The sequence below is a fragment of the Lepisosteus platostomus genome, chromosome 9, assembly GCF_059453375.1.
Source record: "Lepisosteus platostomus isolate fLepPlt1 chromosome 9, fLepPlt1.hap1, whole genome shotgun sequence".
Classification (NCBI taxonomy): Eukaryota; Metazoa; Chordata; class Actinopteri; order Semionotiformes; family Lepisosteidae; genus Lepisosteus; species Lepisosteus platostomus.
Genome location: NC_142619.1, coordinates 34,140,679 through 34,161,335, shown reverse-complemented (window position 1 = coordinate 34,161,335; position 20,657 = coordinate 34,140,679). Strand labels below are relative to the sequence as shown.

Genomic DNA, 20,657 nt, shown 5'->3' with positions numbered 1-20,657 from the left:
CTTGATCCTGAGAGCAACACTAGTTAAGAATGCAATATCCGGTCTATTTCTTCATAATGTATGAAATTAATCAACCTTTGGTTCCCAAAGTGCTATTTGTTAACTGGTGCCTTTTTTTAAAGCTTTAGAGATTTCTTAAATACATACAGTACAATTGCTCAGCCACTTACTGTGTGTATTAGACATGCTGTATGGACTCCCATTCTAGTGGAATTTGTGAAGTCATTTAGATAATTTACCCTATCCAAAAAGAGATGTTTAATGACTGTCATTCAGTACCATAGTTTTTTACAGAAACCTTTCTTATTACATGGAACACCTTACAACCCTTCTCAATTATTCCTTTGTTTCATTTTTAAATATTTAGCATCAAAATAACTGAACTCTAAGCAGAGGCGTGACAAGGCAAAACCATTTCTTGGGCTGACATGTTGAAAATAACTCTCTTGACAGAGCAAATAGCAACCTGACAGAACCCCATAACACTGATACAGGGTTCTTCAAGACAAAAGCTTAAAATGCATGCACCTTTGGTTGATCAGGTTGGTTGAAATATAGGGAATGAAGCCTTCCAAGAACCACTGACCTAGGGTTTGATGAATTCCACACTGGACTGCAGAAAATCACTGCTCCGTCTGGTCCATAGCTGAGGAGAGGGCGCTTGGATTGGCGACGGCTGTGTTCGGCACTCAATGGGGGAATTGTGAGCATCAGTGGTTGGGAGCGTTTCTGTGTGGGCAGCAGGAAGGGAAAAAGTGGAAAAGAGAACATCAGAAGCAGTCTAGGGCTGAAGGTATGGTGCTTTGGATGCCTTGTGAAAAATCAAGCAGAAAGGGAAGAAAGAAGGAAGTAGAGCAAGTGTGGACTGCATAAAGAAAGAGAGAAGGGAGGGCAGGAAGTGAATCTATCGGAAGGAGGTTTGTCATGAGGTGGCAAAGATGTTATTGGGTGAGGGCTATAGTACACTTCATTTATTAATATGTAGAGTTTGATGTATCTGATGTACTGTATATGGAGAAGGTAAATGGTAATTGGGTGAATTGGGGGGCTGTTCGCCTCCCAATGGACAGAGACAGAATAACACTATTAGAACAGTCAGTTCACAGACTGTAATAACAGGTAATAACCTGTTGTTGGCCACAGTCACAAGACCAAATAAACAGAAAAAAACAACAACCGCAGGACTCCAACTCCTCTCAGCTATTTACAGTAAGACCGCTTCAGGCACCTCACCCTTGGAGTCCACCTTGTCAAATTCCCCACTTATCTTTATCTTGGGATTTTTGTCTCATATCCTCACCAGTGCAGGTATCCTGCCCAAAGCAATTGCAATCATGCACAAAAAAAGGAAACTCATGCATGCCGTATGAGTTGTAGACCCAATAAAGGCACCAGTTTTCACTAGAGGTTATAGCCCTTTCCCCCATATTCAAGTCACCAAATTGTTACGATATCATGTAATTTATATTGCACCTATGATGTGTAAGACATTTAGCAGCTATTCTTGGAATTATATTAGGGTCCTCAAACTTCTGAAAAGGGCCTGCCAAGAGTTAACATTTCTATTCCTGGATCTGTGTGGCATTACTTTCATTTTGATTAATTAAAAGCATATATATTAAAATCTAACAATATATAAAAATACAAAAATGAAGATACAGATCTTACTGCTAAGTGTGATCCTTGCCTTTGCTCCCCTTGCTAATTTCTCCCTATTTTTTCCAAGTTGACTTTATTTCCAAAAACAACATATCACGATAAAACATTCCCACAAAATTAGTAAACGTTCTAACCAGGTATGAACTTCATATGTAATAAAACTTTCCGAATGGGGGTGATTGTCCATTATCAATCTATCCAAGTGGATGATGGGGCCGGATTTGCACAATTAAAGAGTCCCTCCAAGCCCTACCACTTGCTTTTGTTCATCAGTCCCTGTACAGGGCCGACAGTCCTTTCCAACACTCCCTCAACATGGAGAAGCCCCATTTGGCAACGTCACACTTCATCCTCCTTCTGAGATCCACAAGTATCCTCTCCTCCAGATCCCTCACTCCCCGCTATGTGTTGTGCTGGATGAGAGTGTTCCTCGCACTCCACAGTCCTTGTTTTACTTTGGGACAACAATAGCCACAGTAGGAACTGTGTCCCCTTGTCCAATATGGCTGGTGCCAGCCCTAGCAGGATGCACTGGTAACTGAGCACCGCTCCCACTCTCAGGAGTTGTATAATGTTGTCCATTTTGTCCATTTGTCCACACCCCTTTGGCGAAGGGGCAGCTCCATAGCCAATACTTGCTTGCCATTGCACTGTTTTTGCTTGCACTTTATAAAAGTTAGACCACTGCTTCTCTGCAACCGTTGTAACATACTCGTATGATAATAGTACTGTATGTCTCCACTGATTTTAAAAACCTGGACCAGGCAATAAAAAAAAATCACTGCAACTCAAACTACCATGCTATGAATTGGATAAGTAATAGGTGAGGACAGATAGCTTGGAGTAGCAAATCATAACAAAAATATTAAAAAGAACATGGCAATATTAAATCCCCTGACTGATGTTACAGCACATCAAGTTCAACAGGAACTCGTACTCAGTGTTCTCTGTACTTTACAGAGAAAACCAAAACGTGCTAACAAAAATGTTTACTATAACAATAAAATGTAATAAAAATGTAAATACAAACATATTTGGTTTAATCCAAACAGGAATTAAGTTAAACGTGACTGCAATCCCAGATTCTGAAGAGTAGATTAACAAAACATCTGATTTTCACGTTTTCATACTACAGTATTGAAGGAGCTTTAAAATGTTATTTTATGACTTTCTGTATCTAATACCAGCTTATAAATTAATTGTTTTAAGCTGTGGATAATATGAGTTTTTTTAAGTTTAACAGGATAAAACCCCTTGAAATGCAGCATTTTATTTTCAAGTCGGTCCTTTTAGAATACTTCTACAATATTAAAAAAACAAACAAAATACAAGATGCGTATCACAGCTAAAGAAATAATAATTGCTTACACTTTTAGTATATAGCAAAGGAACAAGTAATAGGTTTATTCCATGCTGAAAAAAAGAAGAAAGAAAACACAACGTTTCGGCCGTGGAGCCTTCTTCAGGTGTGAACACACCTTTATTTGAAATTTAAATTTAAATTTAGCTACACCCATACTCTTTTTGAGGAACGCCCTGGGATTTTTAATGATCACAGAGAGTCAGGACCTTGGTTTATATCTCATCAAAGGACAGCGCCTTTTTTCAGTATAGTGTCCCCTTCACTATAATGGAGCATTAGGACCCACACAGACCACAGATTGAGCGCCCCCTACTGGCCCACTAACACCTCTTCCAGCAGCAACCTTTTCCCATGAGTCTCGCTTCTACTGTAGGTACTGACCAGACTCACACCTGCTTAGCTTCAGTGGGTTGTCAGTTGTAAGTTTCAGGGTGATATGGCTTCTGGTCATATCAAAGAAAGAAAAAAAAGTTATATAGAAAACATAAGCTGTACAGAGGCCAGGAAGGGTATCTGGAACAAATAAAATTTGAGAATCTGTGTGTTATTTCAATTATAATTGTGTATGTGCCTCCTCTGACTAGAAAGCCAGCAGCTATCACCTGTTAAAGCAAATTCACACATAAATACATGACAAGTTCCATACTTCTAGCTTGTAAAATGTTAATTATCTTCCTCTGTGAATATTACAATCTCCCCTCAAGATGCAGTGGCAGAGGAAATGTCACGAAGCGTTTTTCAGGACCCTATGCAGATTATAAAATTCGGAAGGGAATGCAACGAACACGGGCAAAGAAGACTTGGGTCGGGGCTGGTAGACGAACAGGGGGGCGTGTCAGCGGTGTACTGGTGCATGGGGGGGGCCTGGCCAAGGCAAACAAGTCCAGAGAGAGTCTGAAGGGAAATCCAGAATATGCAGAAGTCCAGAGCCGGGCAATACAATCCAAGACGGAGACGACAAAAGTTAAAAACCAGAGCGCAATCCGGCGAAGGGTCGGGGAGATAAAAAAAGGAGTAACGGGCCCAGGCGCTCCAAGCCCCGGACCCAGCTGGGTCAGGACACTGATAGGAAGCCTATGCCCTCGAGCTGTGGGCGTAGGGCGACTTGGTGGTAAACGGGCCTCCGGGCGTCTGTCTTCCAATGCAGAGCCAGGAATGGTGGGAGCGTCTGGCTTTTGTAGGGAAGGGCTGAAACAGGAGGCAGGTGCAAAAAATCAAGACGAACAAGGTAGAGCTGGAGCGTCCTTGAGGGGAGGGACTTACAATCGTGACAGGAAATGCATTAAATTCAATTCTTGAGTTAATTTAAAGTGGTTTTGCCATTCTAGTTAAACTTTTGATTTTAATATGTTTGTATTTAATGTATTTGAATAACATTTGGTATACTTTATAAACCTGGGGAAAATGTGCCCACTAAACCATTTTGAATTCATTTTAAATTTCACTAAATATTGTTTTCTTTTTGCTGTCACTTCATTCACAGCACTGAAATAAGAAGGTAGATAGATTAGAATATATAAAGAAGTGAAAACAGTTTCCTCAACTATAGACAGGACACCCAACAGCGGGTTTGTCAGCATCCTTGAGTTTCAGGTCCACTATTTCTGCTGATTCTATCTGATTACGCCTGATTTGTTGAAGGCTGCCTTGGGCTGTGAAAATTTGACGCAAATCATGATCAGATTCGAGGGGAAATAATATGACGAATAGAAGCACGCATACTTTGCCTGCCTTTTTTTCTTGCTTTCCAATTTAATGGATGTATTCATCACAGATGTCTAAAAGGCTTTCATTGCTCAGAACTTTCAGCATATAAATAGCTAAATAGCAGCCCAACAGACAGCAACATCTACCAACAAGATCTCAAGAATGTCCAGGAAAATGAGACAAGGTACTTTTAAGAACACTTTTAGTTATTTGAGCTAAATTAAATAAAATGTATTATATATGTACAGTATTTATGCATACATGCAAAGGAATTTAACTATTTTTTCTTCTCTTTTACAGTATTATTTTTGGTTCTGATGTGCTTGGAACTACAGTTAAAAGTATCCTCTGCACCTATTTGTGTCCATGGACATACAGGATGCCACTATCTTTCTGTGTCGGACCTTTTCGATAGAGTCATCCAGCATTCAAGCAGAATGCACAGTCTTTCCAGTGATCTCCATTCAGAATTTGTGAGTTCCGTGCAGTTGATATATTTATTAATTAGGTGTTTGACATGTTGTTCTTGTTGAGCTTTTTGCAGTTATAGTAATTTTTGGATTGTAGACATTTTACTGTACTACACTTTGAAATTTGCTATCAATGCACTGGACAGAAATGAAATAACTTATCTAGATTTACAGAATGTCTTATTTGATATTGTATTTTAATTTCCTCTCAACATAATGCTATCAGGGAATGCATTATTTGTCTTTACCACTCACAGTTTTGTTTTTCACCTGAGCAATTTAGGAATTCCCAAATGTCCAAATGTCATTTAACACAACTAGTTAAGCAAATCCAGTGAAAGTGAAATATTAAGATCACAAACATGATACTTGTCCTTAAATTACAATTGCTTCCTTTTTATTTGCCCTTAATAGTGCATCCTTTTGTCTTGTTCTGCTGTATCATGTTTTGGATGAACTGCTGTGTAGCTTTTTTTCTCTTCACACATTTACAATATATTTGCTCTTCTTCTCTTCTCTCTTCTTTCCTTTCTTACAATGCTCATGGTAAAGGAGAAATACTTTCTCCCAAGCAGAAACCAAGTTGGCAGAGAAAATCGCAAGTGCCACACATCTATGATTTTAACTCCTAATGGCAAAGAGAATGCACAGAGGCTGGCAGTAAGTTCATCCTCTCTTCTAATCCCCTTCTCTGAATTGATTTATTGTTCTGAATTTCAGATGTTTATTTCTTCCCCAAGTCAAGCACTACTGTAAATGTTTGCACAGCTTCCTCACTCACATGTGTTATTTACCAGAGGGAAGAATTGACTCAGGTGATCCTGAAGCTCCTGGTTGCCTGGATAGATCCTCTGTCACAGTTTCATCAGAGCGTAGCTCGCAATGAGGATTTCACAAACTTTAGTAGCAATAAGGCTTTGGAAATGAGCGACATGTTGCATGAATTAAAGAATGGGGTGGAGAAGGTGGCAGAAAAGGTAAGATACTTGCAAATTACTGTCTTTTGTTTAGTTTTAGTAAAAACTGAAGAGAACAAATAATGGTTTTAACTGCATTATACTTCAGTACTGTGAGCTCAATATTCAGTGGAAATGTTTCTGGAAGAAAGTACTGTACATGTATAGCTGCTATATCTCTACCAACTTTGCAGATTGGTTTGGTACACTTTTTATCCATTTTTCTTGGCAGATTTACTTAAGCTCTCCTAATATTGATTGGAGATCACTTGGACAGCAATTTTCAAGTTTTTCCATAGATTCTTGGCTGGATCTTGATTTGGCCAAACAAGAACATTTTCACTATTATATTCTAAAGGCATTCCAATAGTGAAGCAAAAATATAAAAAGTAAAAAAAAATCTATAAGGCATCTGATAATCTGACAATTAAATATAAAATGATAAATTAACCTGCAAAAGCTTCATACTCAATAGTTTTTCTGTCAAATTCAAAGGCCGTGTGGTCTGCTAAATATAGCCTATATCTTAGCTTGTATGATTATGTAATTTTAATATTCTAAAAATAGAGAATAGATAAAAAAATCCAGACTTGATATGAGTCATTTCTCAATTATAACATAATTGAGTACAAGAAAGAATTGTTAGTTTTTAGATATGCAAAGCTTTTCTTTGACCTTTTACAAACTTTTGGACTACCTCAACTACATTATTGGATCTTGTTTTAACTTGTTAATAGTTAAAGAATCCACCTAGAGTTCAGATAATATGCTTCTATGGTGGAGACTATTCTTTTGGAATAAAAATGTTGTAATTTCTCCAAGCTTATAATGCATTTTTTTTGTCCTTGCAGCTGCAGCTACTTGGAATAATCAGCAACTCAATAAGTGGGCTGTCCTCTGCTGATGCGCTCTTACCTTCCTCTGCCAGCAATGATGCAAGGCCAATGAGCGATTATGAAATACTCCACTGTTTCAGGAGGGACTCCAATAAAGTCCAGAACTACTTGAAAATTCTTAAGTGTAGGATTGTTCCTGAACATGGATGTTAAGTTAATTATGTTCCGGTGATTAAATAAAGCTGATACCTGATTCACCGCTGGCGGTTAAGGTCATGTTTGAATTGGGTAAAGAGACTTCCGTGGCATCTTCTTTAGTAATATGGGAATATTGTCTGCATCTTCACTGAATTTCCGTCTGTGGTTACATTCCTCATTTTCAGCTGTAGGACATTTTTTCATTATTTTGGTAACACTTTATTTTAGGTGTGACCTGAAGGTCATGCATTATTGCATTATTGAATAGAGCTTGTTGAGGTAAAACATAAACAAAAGGCTTTAGTAAATAAAATTCTATATAGTTCTACTGCTGTTTGTACAGTATTTATTTCAATTGAAGAAATGTGAAGCCTGTGTTCTGGAATGAGGTGGGTACAGAAAGAGGTGGAGAGGAGATACAGTATATTGTAAATGAGTATTTAGTGCCAAATAATGAATTACAGAGCAAATTTCACTTCATTCAAGTGCAGAATTAAGAACTTTGGTTTCACTATTGAAAGATTTGCGGTGATGGACTAGCCTCGTGTCCAGGGTGTATTCTGCCTTGCACGTGTTGCTTGGCATGATAAACTCTGATGACAGTCTCCTCTGTGACCCTATATTGGGTAACATGGTTATAAAATGGATGGATGGAAATTAAAATATGTAAGATCCAGGCATTTCAACCACTTCTCTAACTACCATAACAAAATGATGTAAATTAGATTAGCTTGAATTGCTCAGAATCCTTTAGCCTGGACAAATACTTTTCCATATCTTTCAAATAACCTAATAGCCAAATAGCCTGTCTATTAAGAAGACAATAGAAAAATTCCAATCTAATCCAATCTAACTAGATATTGTAAGTTATCATTGGTTATCTTGTCTCTGACAGCATATTCAAAAGAGGATAATTTAAATATTGCTATTCATTCATTAGGCTGATATTGAGGACACAAACTGCACATATAACTATCATTCTGGAAAAAAAAATAGAACAAAGATGAAAAAACATCCTTTTGTGTATAATTGAGTGTATTGGTCACAATGCTGTAGTATTTGAAGAAAATACTATAAATATAAATGCAAACATCTTTTGACTCAATGAAAAGCTTTGCACAAACTCAAACTTGAACTGTGTCAATGAGCTAATATTATTCAGGCCAGCTATAATGGTCACATTAATGGTTTCTTATCATTTTCCCTCTGTTCTCCTGAGTAAGTGATCAATACCCTAATTGTAGAAAATGTTGCAATGTTAGAAATATAAGAAAACAATAACCTGACAGCACATACAGTACAAGAAATTAGAATTTAAATATTGATATTCATTAATTAAGTTGACATTGAGGACACACAATGCACATAGCTACCATTATGGAAAAAAAATCACTTTGTACAAAATGGTCACAATGCTACAATATTTGAAAAATACTATAAATACATTCAACTTTTTGGGTCATTAATGAAAAGCTTTGCTTTGCACGTAAATTCAACTCTGTGATTAATTAGGCAAATCACACCAAAACACTATAAGAATGGTTTTCCAAAGTCCCATGTCCCCTAGGTTATTGGAACATAGCCAACATTCATTATGGGCTGCTACTATATATTACCAAAATGCTTGACTTTTATTGACCTGTAACAAGCATATTGTTTTAGCTTCTTCATTCATGCTTCATATCTTGTAGAAAAATGAACCTATTCCAACACTGCATGACATTGTGATAATGCTATGGATGTAAGAGGGATTTTTAGATGACTTTTTTATTACCTTTTGGAGACCAATTCACTAAATTCAACTTTCCTACACCTTAGCCTGTTACCTGTTGACATTTTGTCATATTCTTAAATTATTCAAATGTTCTTATTTTCACAGCATCGTTCTCATTTAAACTGTGCAATCTAAAATGTTGTATATTCCAAATGTGTCTATAATTAACAATATCTAAATATTTATAAATATGTTCAAATGGATTTAGATGTCTTTCAAAATTGTTCAAAATTGTGTTTAAATGGAAATAAACATATAAAGTATACATTTCAGATGTTTCTTTATTACTGTATTTCCATATGGTTACAGACACTAGTTCATACATTACAAAGAAAGCAAATGAGGCATCTGATCATGGGCACACCAAAACAGTTGAAAAGGGGCTGGCAATTACTGGATATATTCCTACACTTTTACATCATCAAACTGAATGTGTGATGGATTAATATCCCACGTGGAGTGAGGTAAGATTCAACAATCTGAAACAGATAGTTGTTTTTAGTATTTGCAATGCGTATGTCTGGTGTCTGCTCTCCAATTTATAATGTTTATTAGCTGTGATTCTATAATAATCTCAGAAGTATAAATCCTAGTTTTCCAAAATCAGTATTTGTCATATTTTTTATTTGTATTACAGGCCATAGAATATAGGTACATAAAAAAACAAGAGGGGGCCATTTGTCTCATCCAGCAGATCTAACCTTGCCAACTGAATGGCTGCCATTCTCTCATAAAAGCCTTACATACAGTATTAAGTAATGTTTAGAGTAAATTAAAACGTATAGAATGTATTTTACATGTTCTTTTACGTAAAACCTATTATTACAATAAAATAATGATGTGGAAGATTAAATTATGTTTCTTAAATTAAGTAAATTTACCATTTCCAAAATATTCTTAAATTTTAAATGAAAGATGTTACTGTTCTGTAAATCTGTCCAAAGAACAACAATCAGGTACATTCTTGAACTTGAAGGACTTTTCTACACTGAAATAGCCGAATCCTTTTAGTAATGAACAGAGACAACTACAAAAGAACATGGTTTAAGTAATTAAAATCCTCAAAGACACCAACCAAGTGAACCCAAAGGACAAAATTGACAGTGAAACGTAAACCACAGGACTCAAATGGAAATTGTGAGGAAGAACGTTTAAAACCTAGAACGGGAAGCCCTCCTTTAAGGGGTTTATGTTCTGTATCAAGCTACCAAGGAACATTACTTAAGCTGGTACCTTTGGATCCTTTAAAAATGCCTGGAGTAAGATTCAATATCAATTAGCTACAAGCAAATGAGCTCAATGGACTGAATGGCCTCCTCTTATTTGTAACCTTTCATATGTTCTTAAATACTAGCATGGAAATGCCTAAGTGCCAAGACTCTTTTATGGCCTTTGGACAAAAGCACATTAGAAATGAGGAGATCTAAAAAAATGTATTTCAAGTCACAGCAGCTGTACCAAAATATCAGAATCCACTTACATTTCACATACAAATGGAAGTATAACACCAACATTTTCTGGGAAAGTTTTTGTATTAATGTAAAAAGGTAATTTTCCTCCATCACCCCATTAATGGAAATTTTCCTTAACATTTTACATAGTTGAAACTTTTAATCCATACAAACTATAAACTTTCACTCTTCCCCAGAAGAGGTCAGTAAAGAGTTGGGAAAATGAAATCTTCAGATGGAACTAGCACACAATTTTGAAAATATATTTTAATCAGATATTATATTAATATTCCATTCACAGTATAAATATTTTATTAGGTGTCAGCTGCTGAAGTACTACAAATGTGCAAGTGGAAGCAAACTTAGGTATTGTTAGTTAGGTTAGTAACTGTAAGCTTTTTTATTTGATGAAGTGCTTTGTAAATGAATATGAGAAAGACCTTTTCATTTTTAAAAAGTAGGATTTGTTTTCCTCATTAAGTGGAACTGTGAATAAAATTGGCTTTATGTAATAGCTGTGTGTTAATGTTTGTGTGTTTACAAATTGGTACAGACTGAAATGCAGATGATCTGATTTTGTTGGAATGTGACATTTTCTTTTTTACTTTGTCCATTTCCTTGACCCTACTGCATACAGTTTCCACCTGCAGTTCCTCTCTGAAGAGGTCATTTCTTACTGATTGCTCTTCTCCAGTGGATTTTAGGCAAAACGTTTCTTTTTCTTTGGAGTTTCTCCACTTCATTCTCCGGTTTTGGAACCAGATCTTCACCTGAAACAAAATAAAACCAGACAAAATTAAAGGGGCTTTACTAGGTTATGGCCTATTAATTAAATATGTTAACATACTTAGAATTCACACACAGTATTCACACACAGTGTCTGTACTTAAGAGGTGCACATTCAATGTTGAGATTACTGTTCTACTCAAATCAGTCCATCTCCAATCCATCATCTTAATATCTATCATTTTGGCATTGTACATCTCTGCTTGTAAACAAAAAAAGTGTAGATATACAAAATCTAGAAAAAAACATTTAATGATTTGGATATGATGTGGCTAAAATAGTTGAGGTCTAGTACAAAGAAAAAGTTGAGCCATATAGTTCAAACTTGTTGGCTTGGGTCCAGGTTAGGTCATTTACTGACTGTAATCCTGATTCTTTCGGTTTGTTATTTTTTTCCAACAACGACCCCTGGAATTTCCTGGCCTCCTGTGAGACCATGGTGTTCTCTGTGAAAGATACATGACTTCTTCATTTGCTGCTAACATTCCTGTATGGCACTGTTGCTCCCCTGTCAAGCTGCTCACCAGTGGGCATACAGGAATAGAGTATTCACAATCCATGTTCTTTGCTGATATAGGAGTCAAAGATGCAATTGTAAAGTTCTAATAAATGGTATAGGCAGGTTTCTGTAGAAACCCACTACCAAATATAACAATAGCTACTGTACCTCCCACAAGCATGAAAAAATAATACCATAAACATTTTAATCTGCAATTGCTGTAGTATTCTAAAAAACAACACCTCTCTACACAGGAGGGAAAAAAATCAATTATTTGAACCCAGAATTTAATGGAAAAAGTTTAAAGAGGCCATTCCAGCAGTGCACATACTGTACATACAGGTATGTTAGGGATTCATAAAGTATTTTAACACTGTATGAGAATCCTGCTTCCAAACTTTGTATGGATGAAAAATATTTATTCCCACAGCTGGGGAACAACAATTACCTTTAGTAAGTCATCACTATTTACTGTGTTAATCAAATCTGCAAAATCATAACTCACAAGAAACTGTTAATTACATTAGGTTATGTAACTTTAATTAATGTATTAGAAACCTAACTATATTGCAGTTCTATTGCATAAATTAAAATGGTTAGGACTGGATACTGTGCCTCTAATTGAAAGACTGACAGATTGAGAGATCAGTCAGGAAGCTTAACATAAGTACGTGAACTCTGTTCCATCCTCTCAGTGCAGAAAATTCAGACTGGCAGAATGTAAATCACGATACGTTGATATGACTTTCAGATTTACCTGAGATTCTTTTAATCCAAGTTGACTTGCCAGTTTGTTTCTGTCTGTCTTGCTGATATATTTCTGTCTCTCAAATGTCATCTCCAGCTCCTTCCTCTGTTCCTCAGAGAAGACTGCTCTCCTCAGGATACCTCTGCGTGACTTCGTATTTGTTCCATGTGACCACAGTGTCATACTACTTGCTCCTTCTAGGGATTAATAAAATAAAATTAATTCATCTGGATGACTGAGATCAAAACATCAATAAACACGATGAGACACCTGCTTAATTTAGAAATTTGAAAACATGTAATGTTCCTCATGACGTAATCCTCTATGTTATCTTCCAAAATGAATTTTATTATTACTAGAACATAAAACATTTATTTTAACCCTTATATATTAATGGAAATATATGGTTTTAGGGTGGCAGAATGATCCATGTCCACACATTAGTTTTTTTGTCTCCATGAATAAGGCAATTTGTTAAAAAAATAAATACAAAGTAAATAAAAGGCTAAATTGAAAATATGCTTCAATACTATGCAAAAGCTCTTGTTTTTAGAGCTTTTTAGCTTCAACAATAGATAAGGTTATGAAACAGCTTGTTTTTCTAAATTTGGATTGTTCTCTACAGCAGGGTAAATAAATGGAGAACAATTTTATCCACTTAAAAACTGATGCATTGCTGGCGACAGGACTAGAGTCTTGTTTGTGTCCTCATAGCCTAATTCATCCTTTAGGGGAAATAGGAGAGATTTATGAAGTCTGAAATGCTGTATTTCAGCGTGCAAATGCCAATCTGGAACAAATGCCAAATCATACCTTGAAAATAAAGTACACTTTTACATAAATATTCTACAAAGATTTTATATTACTACTGTCTACTTCTGTGCTACAAAGCATTAAAAATATTATTGGATCAATAAAGAATAAAAAAACTATTGGGCCTTTCTTGACCAATTCCATGTTGTTACATTCACAGGTGCACACACACAACAAAAGTCAATAAAGCAATTTCCCAACCCCATTGATGAATGTCTTTTTAATCTGTACAACAAATCTGTGCTAGGCTGGCACACAGACCACCTCGAAGGAGCGCATAAGGAGGTTAGTCACGGTCCCTATTTTTCCATTTAAATTCAATGCATTCTAGTTTAATGGACGATTAATAGGTCACTTGCAAAATACCAGTGTATCTGCCCTGCTTAATAAACAACTAAAATAGCTCACTAAACATTCCCTTATTCAGCCTGATTCCAAATAAAATCAGCTCTTCCACTTAATCATTTTATTTTCAGGTAGACAGGGTTGTATGGGAAGATGAGCTACATTAAGTCCATAAAAGTCACTTTCATTCATTGCTTTATGTTGCAAGTCAAGGGATTTAAATGGTGCTCAGGAACCAGGCTGGCATGTGAAGGACAGGAGAAAAGAGTGACACACAGAGCACTGCTTTCTGACCATACAAAAGGGCAACTGATCCCTGCCCAAGCCTTTTCGGAACGCAATGGTCTTTAAAGTTCATCGCCACAGTGAAAAATTGTGGCAAGGTCGCGTGTGGATGAGTAAAGTGAAAGTGGTGATTGGTCATGGTGCTGTCGTGCTTTGTTCTTTGGCCCAGCCATGTAAAGTGCTCTGTGGGAAAGTGTCAGCCCACTAAAAGGTGTTTAGGAGCTCACAACTCATTAAACTGCCAGCATTTGCTGCCTCACTTGTCAAGAATTACTGGACTTAGCAACCTTCCTTGGAACTTCAGCATATCCCAAAAAATGTCAACTGGGCCGTCCAGCTTTCCAACAAATAAAAAGGAGCTGAGTGTTTTACAGAAAAGGAATACACTGTGTACTTGCACTGGCATTCAAAAGTTTGGGGACCCTTGGATAAGATTACTGAAATACAAACAAGAAAAGAAAAATATCAACAGAAACTACTGTATGATTAATTTGAAGCTTTCTGCTTTCTCAGAATATCACGCAGAGGATGTTTCTCTGGAATTTTACCATGATAAAGCCATCAAAATATCTTCCCCTGTCAGCAAACAGAACTGCATGTTCATTCTGTCACCTACAGTAACTTAAGTAGTTTATTACTATTTTTGTACTTTTGGTGCTTATTATGTCCTGGAGCTATGTGTAAGATAGAACATACTGTATATATATGTTTACTATTTTTTTAACTCTGCTGTCAAGCACATCCATTAATGCGATAGTTTTGTTTCAGGGAACTGGCAAGATCAGCACATCAGCTTTCAAATTTCTTACTCGTCTTCCTGATTGAATCATCCTATTCTTCCTTATCATGCTGTATCCTCTTCAGGACAGTTGAAGAGTGAAGAGTGGTTTGTTTTCAGTACAATACTGACCCTAAACTCTCAGGCTAAATCTGTTCTTATCTTCATCTACAGTTATAAAATGGGCTTGGGCAGCTAAAGAAGGAAACTTTCATGACAACAATTTGCTGCAAAATAGCACTGAAATGTATTTTTGAGATACAGATTTTGTATTCTTACCCATACACAAAATTACAATACCTTTATGAACACTTTGCAAAGTTAAAGTGAATCTCCTTTCAAGTGTCATTGCTGTGCATCACTACTAGAGACAATTAAAGGGAACTGTTAAATGAAAAGCTCTGTGTTGTCTTCTCTAATGGGCATTAACACTTCATGCTGTGTTCACTCACACCGTTCATAAAAACCTCATGAAAAGAGATAACAGATGATTATGAACATTTCAGCTTTGTAGTATTGTTAATTGTGCACCATTCTCCAAGAAAGTATAGGGGGGCTTCCCTGGTAATAGAAGCCCCCCACTTGATAAATCGCTGTGAATCTTATGAATAGTACTGCTGAGGTTTTATTTGAGAATTAGCTCTTTGGTATTGCATCTGTAATTAGTTTTTCAGACCACATTAAATCCTGCTGCTCTGGTTTACAGATGAACTCAAGCATTGCTGATGAAGCATAAAAACTTACTTGAAAAAGCAGTGGGGGAGGTAGAGGGGGGGAAGGACCCACCACAGCATGCCAGAAGAAACTGCGGACCTCTTGGTAAGAAACTTGTCACCAGAGCTGTGAAAAGAAACCGATAATGTGGGAGAGAAGAAGGCAGGTCTTGTTTATCTGTATTTGTCTTGGTCAAAGAGTCTCCAAAATGTTGCACATACAGTACTTTCTTTCAGAAAACCTATGCTGTGAAGACCAGATATGTAAAACAAGTACTGCAGGATACATGTAGCATTGTTTCTCTGAATATAGAGGAAATTTCCAACAAATTGCAAATAACATGCTATGAATTAACTTTTAGCTCAATTTAGAAGCACACAATGTTTGTTGAGAAATTCCAATTTGTGATGATTTCATTCTGCAAAAAATGAAAACACCAAAGAAAAATATTAACGACTGAAATTTTCTATCTGAAAAAGAAAGAAAATGCCTTTTGATGTTGAGTCCCATCATAATTAGCATTTTGTGAAATAATTTTTGTCATAGTTAAGGCAGAGCAAAAACATCAAATTAAATGAAAAACAGATCTCTGTTGAAAGTCTCATAGAAATCATAGATTGAATGGAGCTAAAGTCTTTGCAAGGTCATTTGTTTGTTGATTTGGCAGTTTGATTCTTTGGTTAGCTATTTATTAGTTTCTAGAAAACGTTGATGGGAATAGAAAATAAAATTAAAGAAAAGATTTGAAAAAGAAAGATGTTTGAAATATTCAGAAACAGAAATATCCCAGAAATATAACAAAAGTAGGGTTATTGTGATGACATGTAGCATAAGATGAATCTTTAATACTTAGTACTTCCAAACCTTTCTTAACTCATTTCTTAACAGATTTCAGAAAAACATTTTTAATCCGATTTGAACACGTTCTGTGTTAACATTTGTAAATAACGTTAACATAAAGTTTAAATGCTGTTGCTCTTCATATTTAGTATCACACTAATTATATCACGTTCAGACATTCCTCAGTAACTTTCCAACAATTAAAAAAATTATATTAATATAATATTATTGTAAGACTATACTTTGTCTAAATTCTGAAATCAAGCATTTGTGCAGCAAATCTGTCAATTTTAAAGCAAAAGTGTGCACTTTTAAAACACCCGTATTTCAAAACACCATTACAGTATGTCAATAAATATGTGCTTTTATAGAGTGCCCAAAATTAATATGTAAACATCTTAAATTGTTTCTCTTTGTAATTTTTAAATATTTTTCAAATTTGGTGCCAATTAACAAAGATATTATTTATAAGTGTTATTTAAGATATTAAATCTATTTGTAAAGGACATAAAGGACAGTTCTTTCAAATAAGAACTACGTTTAGCATTTACTGTAAGCAGTTAAATTCATCCATTTTGAAGTATATGAATCTTCAACATAAATATGAAATTGTTCATTATGTTAAATAATTCAGCATTTTTTTAAAAACAATTAGATTAATTATATAAAAAATCAGGTTTATTTATCTTTTTAAAAAATGTATTTGACTTCCAGGAATCTTACCTTGGTGTCAACTGAGGTAAAGAAACATCAACACTGATGTGTTAGTGAAAATATGTTAGTTCAGATGACCTACAGCTAATAGGAGCCCAGTGATCCATCAGGTTCCTAATTGTTGATTGTTCACCTTGAAGTTAACAGTTAACAGAATGAGTTGCTAAAAAGACACAGGTGGTTGTAAGATTATATCATAAATAAAGATGTAAGTATACATTCAAGGTAAAGGACTTGTTGCCTTGTCTTTGTTCTCTAAGAGCTATGCCTGCTGATCACACAATAGGTAAGCGTCACTGCAATTCTGTCTACTCTGCCTGTAACCTGTACCTTTCCTCTTTCAGCAGTCAATCCACTGCTCAGTGAGTAATTTCATATTTCCCCTTAAAACCCAATGCCCAATGCAAACCCAATCTTTCAAACGGCTGCCTGGTTATTTGTTTGCACAATTATTATTTTTTCACTAATTGAACTCGGCTAGCATTTTAGCAAATCTCTATAGAACATTATAACGATTGTGCCAAAGTTCTCCACACATTCACAGGTCTCCAGTGCTAATAATACAGCACCTTTAGAAAGCCTTTTCAGGTGACCTGGCCCTGGCACTATCTCTTATCAGTTTAATGAGAACATCTCCATAACATGTAGCCAGACTAGTAAGTGTCATAAAACATCCACATAACTGTGAACAAAAATTAAGGCAAGAGCTAAATTGGAAGTTACACGTATCTCATCTCTAATTCTGTCATCAAGAATGTTTTACAGTTTTCAATTGCAGTTTAAAATGTTATAATAGTCAAACATGAAGCCCTGTAATTCCTCCAGTAGCTAATTTAATACAAACTCTCTGCACCTTGCAGAATGAGTCCTTTATCCCTACGATAAGAGTTTTGTAGCCAGACAAAATCAGATTTGATTGATTGATTGGCTATATTCTATTTGCATCTGGATATAGTTAAAAAATATGCTATGGACTTATACATTTAAATCTTTGTAAAACCTGTATAATGGAAAATTATGATGGTGGTGTCTTCTTTGCACAGAATCTAAATAAAATATTTGAACCTTAACTAAAGTGATAATAGGTGTTTTAACTGCAAAGGTAAAGCTAAAAAGTATTGTTTTAAATTAAGTATTCAAGTCAAAAGAAAACGAAAACATTAAAAATGAGATTCTGGCTCCTCACAAATTCCACTAGGGATTTTAACATTAAAGTTATAGATTAAACAAAGCTCTTTTCTGGTCAGAACTTATTTTTTTCATTCCATTCTTTAATAGCTAAGCACATAACTTATACTCAACATAACAAGATTCTTCATATTGATGCACAGTATATAAATTTAATTTATATCTAAATTCCCCAACACAACATCTACTATTGGTTGGCATATTAAATGAATAAAATAATTAGAAATGTTTGTTGTGTATTTGTTATTTTCCAAATGTAAGACTTTCCTGTCAATAACCAACATGTAAAAAGTGTAGAAATTGTGAAATTTCTCTTCTAAATTGAGTTAGTGAAATTTAATCATCATTTAACCACAAACAAATGTTTGAACATTTTAAGTGTGGAGTTCAGAAACCCATATAAAATTATTCTTTAGGTTGGTGAGCAGTCTTACAACATGAAATATTTTATATGTATTGTGTGTATAATCTGTATGTATTTGTAAAAATCACTTTCTGGTGAATTAATTTACTAAGAGTTTATTTTCAAAAGTCTCCACTAAACTAAATATATCAAATGTGTAAATATTTGCAACTCTAAAACAAAAGCTTACAAAATCCGCTGTTGATATGCTGTTAAGAAATGTAAAATCGAAATTCAGTTGATTATTTAGACATTATTCTCTAAATCTCCACTACTTGATTTACTTGTACATCTTTCTGATCTGTACATTGTAGATTGTACATCTTTACTTGTAAATATTTTTGATATAATAAGGAATTAAGCAAAAATAAATGTCAAATATTTTTTAATTAGTAAGTCTGTACTGTGTATATAAACAATCTATATCCACAACATTTGTTAGCATTGTAACATTGTAATTACCTCAAATATCCTGTCATTACTGCATCATTGTAAATAGACTATTTACTGAAATGACCTAATTTAATATTTCAAATACAATATATTCGCTTAGGATTGCACAATTAGGATACAATATACTTAATTTCAAGCTAACATAAATTACTTCTTATAAAGTAAAGGATTTTGGACACATGGGAAGAAAACTGCCATTTAACTCACAGTATTGTTAGACTTAAAATGTCAGGATACAGGAAAACCCAGCTTACTACCTCAGTGCTGGGGCAAATAAGTAGTCTCCTTAGTTTTTACACTGCCATTATTTGCTGGAGTCAACAAAGAAGCTTACTTTTACCTGTTTGAGGCTGCAGGATACAATCTCTGTTTAGTGACTGGACGCAGCTCCTGTCTTCGGGGTTAACAAGTTGAGAAACCCATCTTGTACTATATGGACCTCCTGTTGGGCTGCTTTGTTCCACATTTGGACACAGTTTCACTGGTGTTGGACTTGCAGGCACCCTGGGGACTGTCTGAGAAGCCCCTGCTCTCAGCAAATTGTCAATAAGAAAACTCTTTCCTGAGTTTCCAAATCCTGATGTTTTAGGTGCATTAAGCAAGACAGGAGAGCCTGCCATTTCCCAGATCAGATTCTGGTTTGGGATCATGCCGACTGCTTCAGAGGGTGGTAGTAACCCAAAGTCTCCCTCCTTCCCTCTGGATCTGAGAAACTGAAACCTTAACCGTTGCTTAAGACCACCAGTTATCCTTCCAAGTGAAGCAAAGTTTTGATAAAATCCAAGCAAACAAAGATGTTTTTCCTTTGGGGTTTCAGAGTTTCTGGGTGTCCTGTGATTGGCTCTGAGGTCCTAATGTGATTCTCAATTCAGATAAGAAGAGTGCTATTCTGATGGGCGGAAGGTGTGTCCAACTCATTCATTATGTCAGCTTGACTATAAAATGATAGACATCAGAGACAATGAACTGCTGGCCAAAGTTTAACTTATGGACCAAACAGACTTCTCATGCAGAAGTTTTCCTTCCCTTACTAAAACTGTTCAAAGGTTATTTTTCTCTTTATGATATAACTTTTTGGAATGTTAAAACAAGTATGTTAAATTTTTTAGCAGTCAGTATATCTTAAAATTATCTAACCTCTTAACCTTATAAACTACATACCAAATTATAAACAACAATTTGACCTAAATATATATTTGTACAACAAAAAATAACATTTCTTCCGATGGCTGAATAAATAATTAAAAAATAATATCCAAAAATCAATTGAGTTTTGGTAAGTGCATCAGACATGTGTATATAAAACCTTGTATGATTTGTTTGTTATACACATAGTTTCAGATGACTTCATGTTGCCAGATATCTGCACAAACAAAGCACCTAGCAGTTTTCTGACATCTGTTTTAGGGTTCAGGAAGTGTCATTAATATACTTTTCACAACCTTAAAAAAACAAAGAATTCCAAAAGAAATATTAGTTTCCACTTAACTACTAACACGAGATTATTATTATTATTATTATTATTATTATTATTATTATTATTATTATTAAACCCCCTAATTTTCCCCGTAAGAATGTGCATTCTCTTACTCAATAAAACAGTAAGAAAATAACCAGGTAGAACGTTTTTAGTCTTTGAGGCCTTATTTAGCGACCTCTAGTGACAAATTGGTGGTT

At 35.3% G+C, this 20,657-nt stretch overlaps 2 protein-coding genes across 2 annotated transcripts; one reads left to right on the top strand and one right to left on the bottom strand.

The window, feature by feature from the left end:
- The first annotated feature begins 4,809 nt into the window (after nucleotides 1–4,809).
- prl2 (prolactin 2) lies at nucleotides 4,810–7,497 on the top strand. Its single transcript, XM_088646605.1, has 5 exons — nucleotides 4,810–4,913; nucleotides 5,030–5,202; nucleotides 5,752–5,859; nucleotides 5,997–6,176; nucleotides 7,007–7,497. The coding sequence occupies exons 1-5, from the start codon at nucleotides 4,892–4,894 to the stop codon at nucleotides 7,202–7,204; spliced, it is 681 nt and encodes a 226-aa protein (XP_088502731.1). The 5' UTR covers nucleotides 4,810–4,891; the 3' UTR covers nucleotides 7,205–7,497.
- Nucleotides 7,498–9,226: 1,729 nt separating this feature from the next.
- Nucleotides 9,227–19,810, bottom strand: dbx2 (developing brain homeobox 2). The gene is made up of 4 exons (XM_088644787.1): nucleotides 19,321–19,810; nucleotides 15,413–15,508; nucleotides 12,457–12,644; nucleotides 9,227–11,184 (listed from the first exon to the last, which is right to left on the bottom strand). The coding sequence occupies exons 1-4, from the start codon at nucleotides 19,628–19,630 to the stop codon at nucleotides 10,891–10,893; spliced, it is 888 nt and encodes a 295-aa protein (XP_088500913.1). The 5' UTR covers nucleotides 19,631–19,810; the 3' UTR covers nucleotides 9,227–10,890.
- Between the last annotated feature and the right edge of the window lie 847 nt (nucleotides 19,811–20,657).

Bases quoted from the DNA above. Each gene is read 5' to 3' on its own strand.
- prl2 (XM_088646605.1), top strand. From the start codon at position 4,892: ATGTCCAGGAAAATGAGACAAG. The intron at 5,203-5,751 runs GTGAGTTCCGTG...CTCATGGTAAAG, and splicing joins GTGATCTCCATTCAGAATTT to GAGAAATACTTTCTCCCAAG. The intron at 6,177-7,006 runs GTAAGATACTTG...TTGTCCTTGCAG, and splicing joins TGGAGAAGGTGGCAGAAAAG to CTGCAGCTACTTGGAATAAT.
- dbx2 (XM_088644787.1), bottom strand. From the start codon at position 19,630: ATGATCCCAAACCAGAATCTGATCTGGGAAATGGCAGGCTCTCCTGTC. The intron at 12,645-15,412 runs GTAAGTTTTTAT...ATTAATCCCTAG, and splicing joins CTCCCCCACTGCTTTTTCAA to AAGGAGCAAGTAGTATGACA. The intron at 11,185-12,456 runs GTAAATCTGAAA...ATTTTGTTTCAG, and splicing joins TTGGATTAAAAGAATCTCAG to GTGAAGATCTGGTTCCAAAA.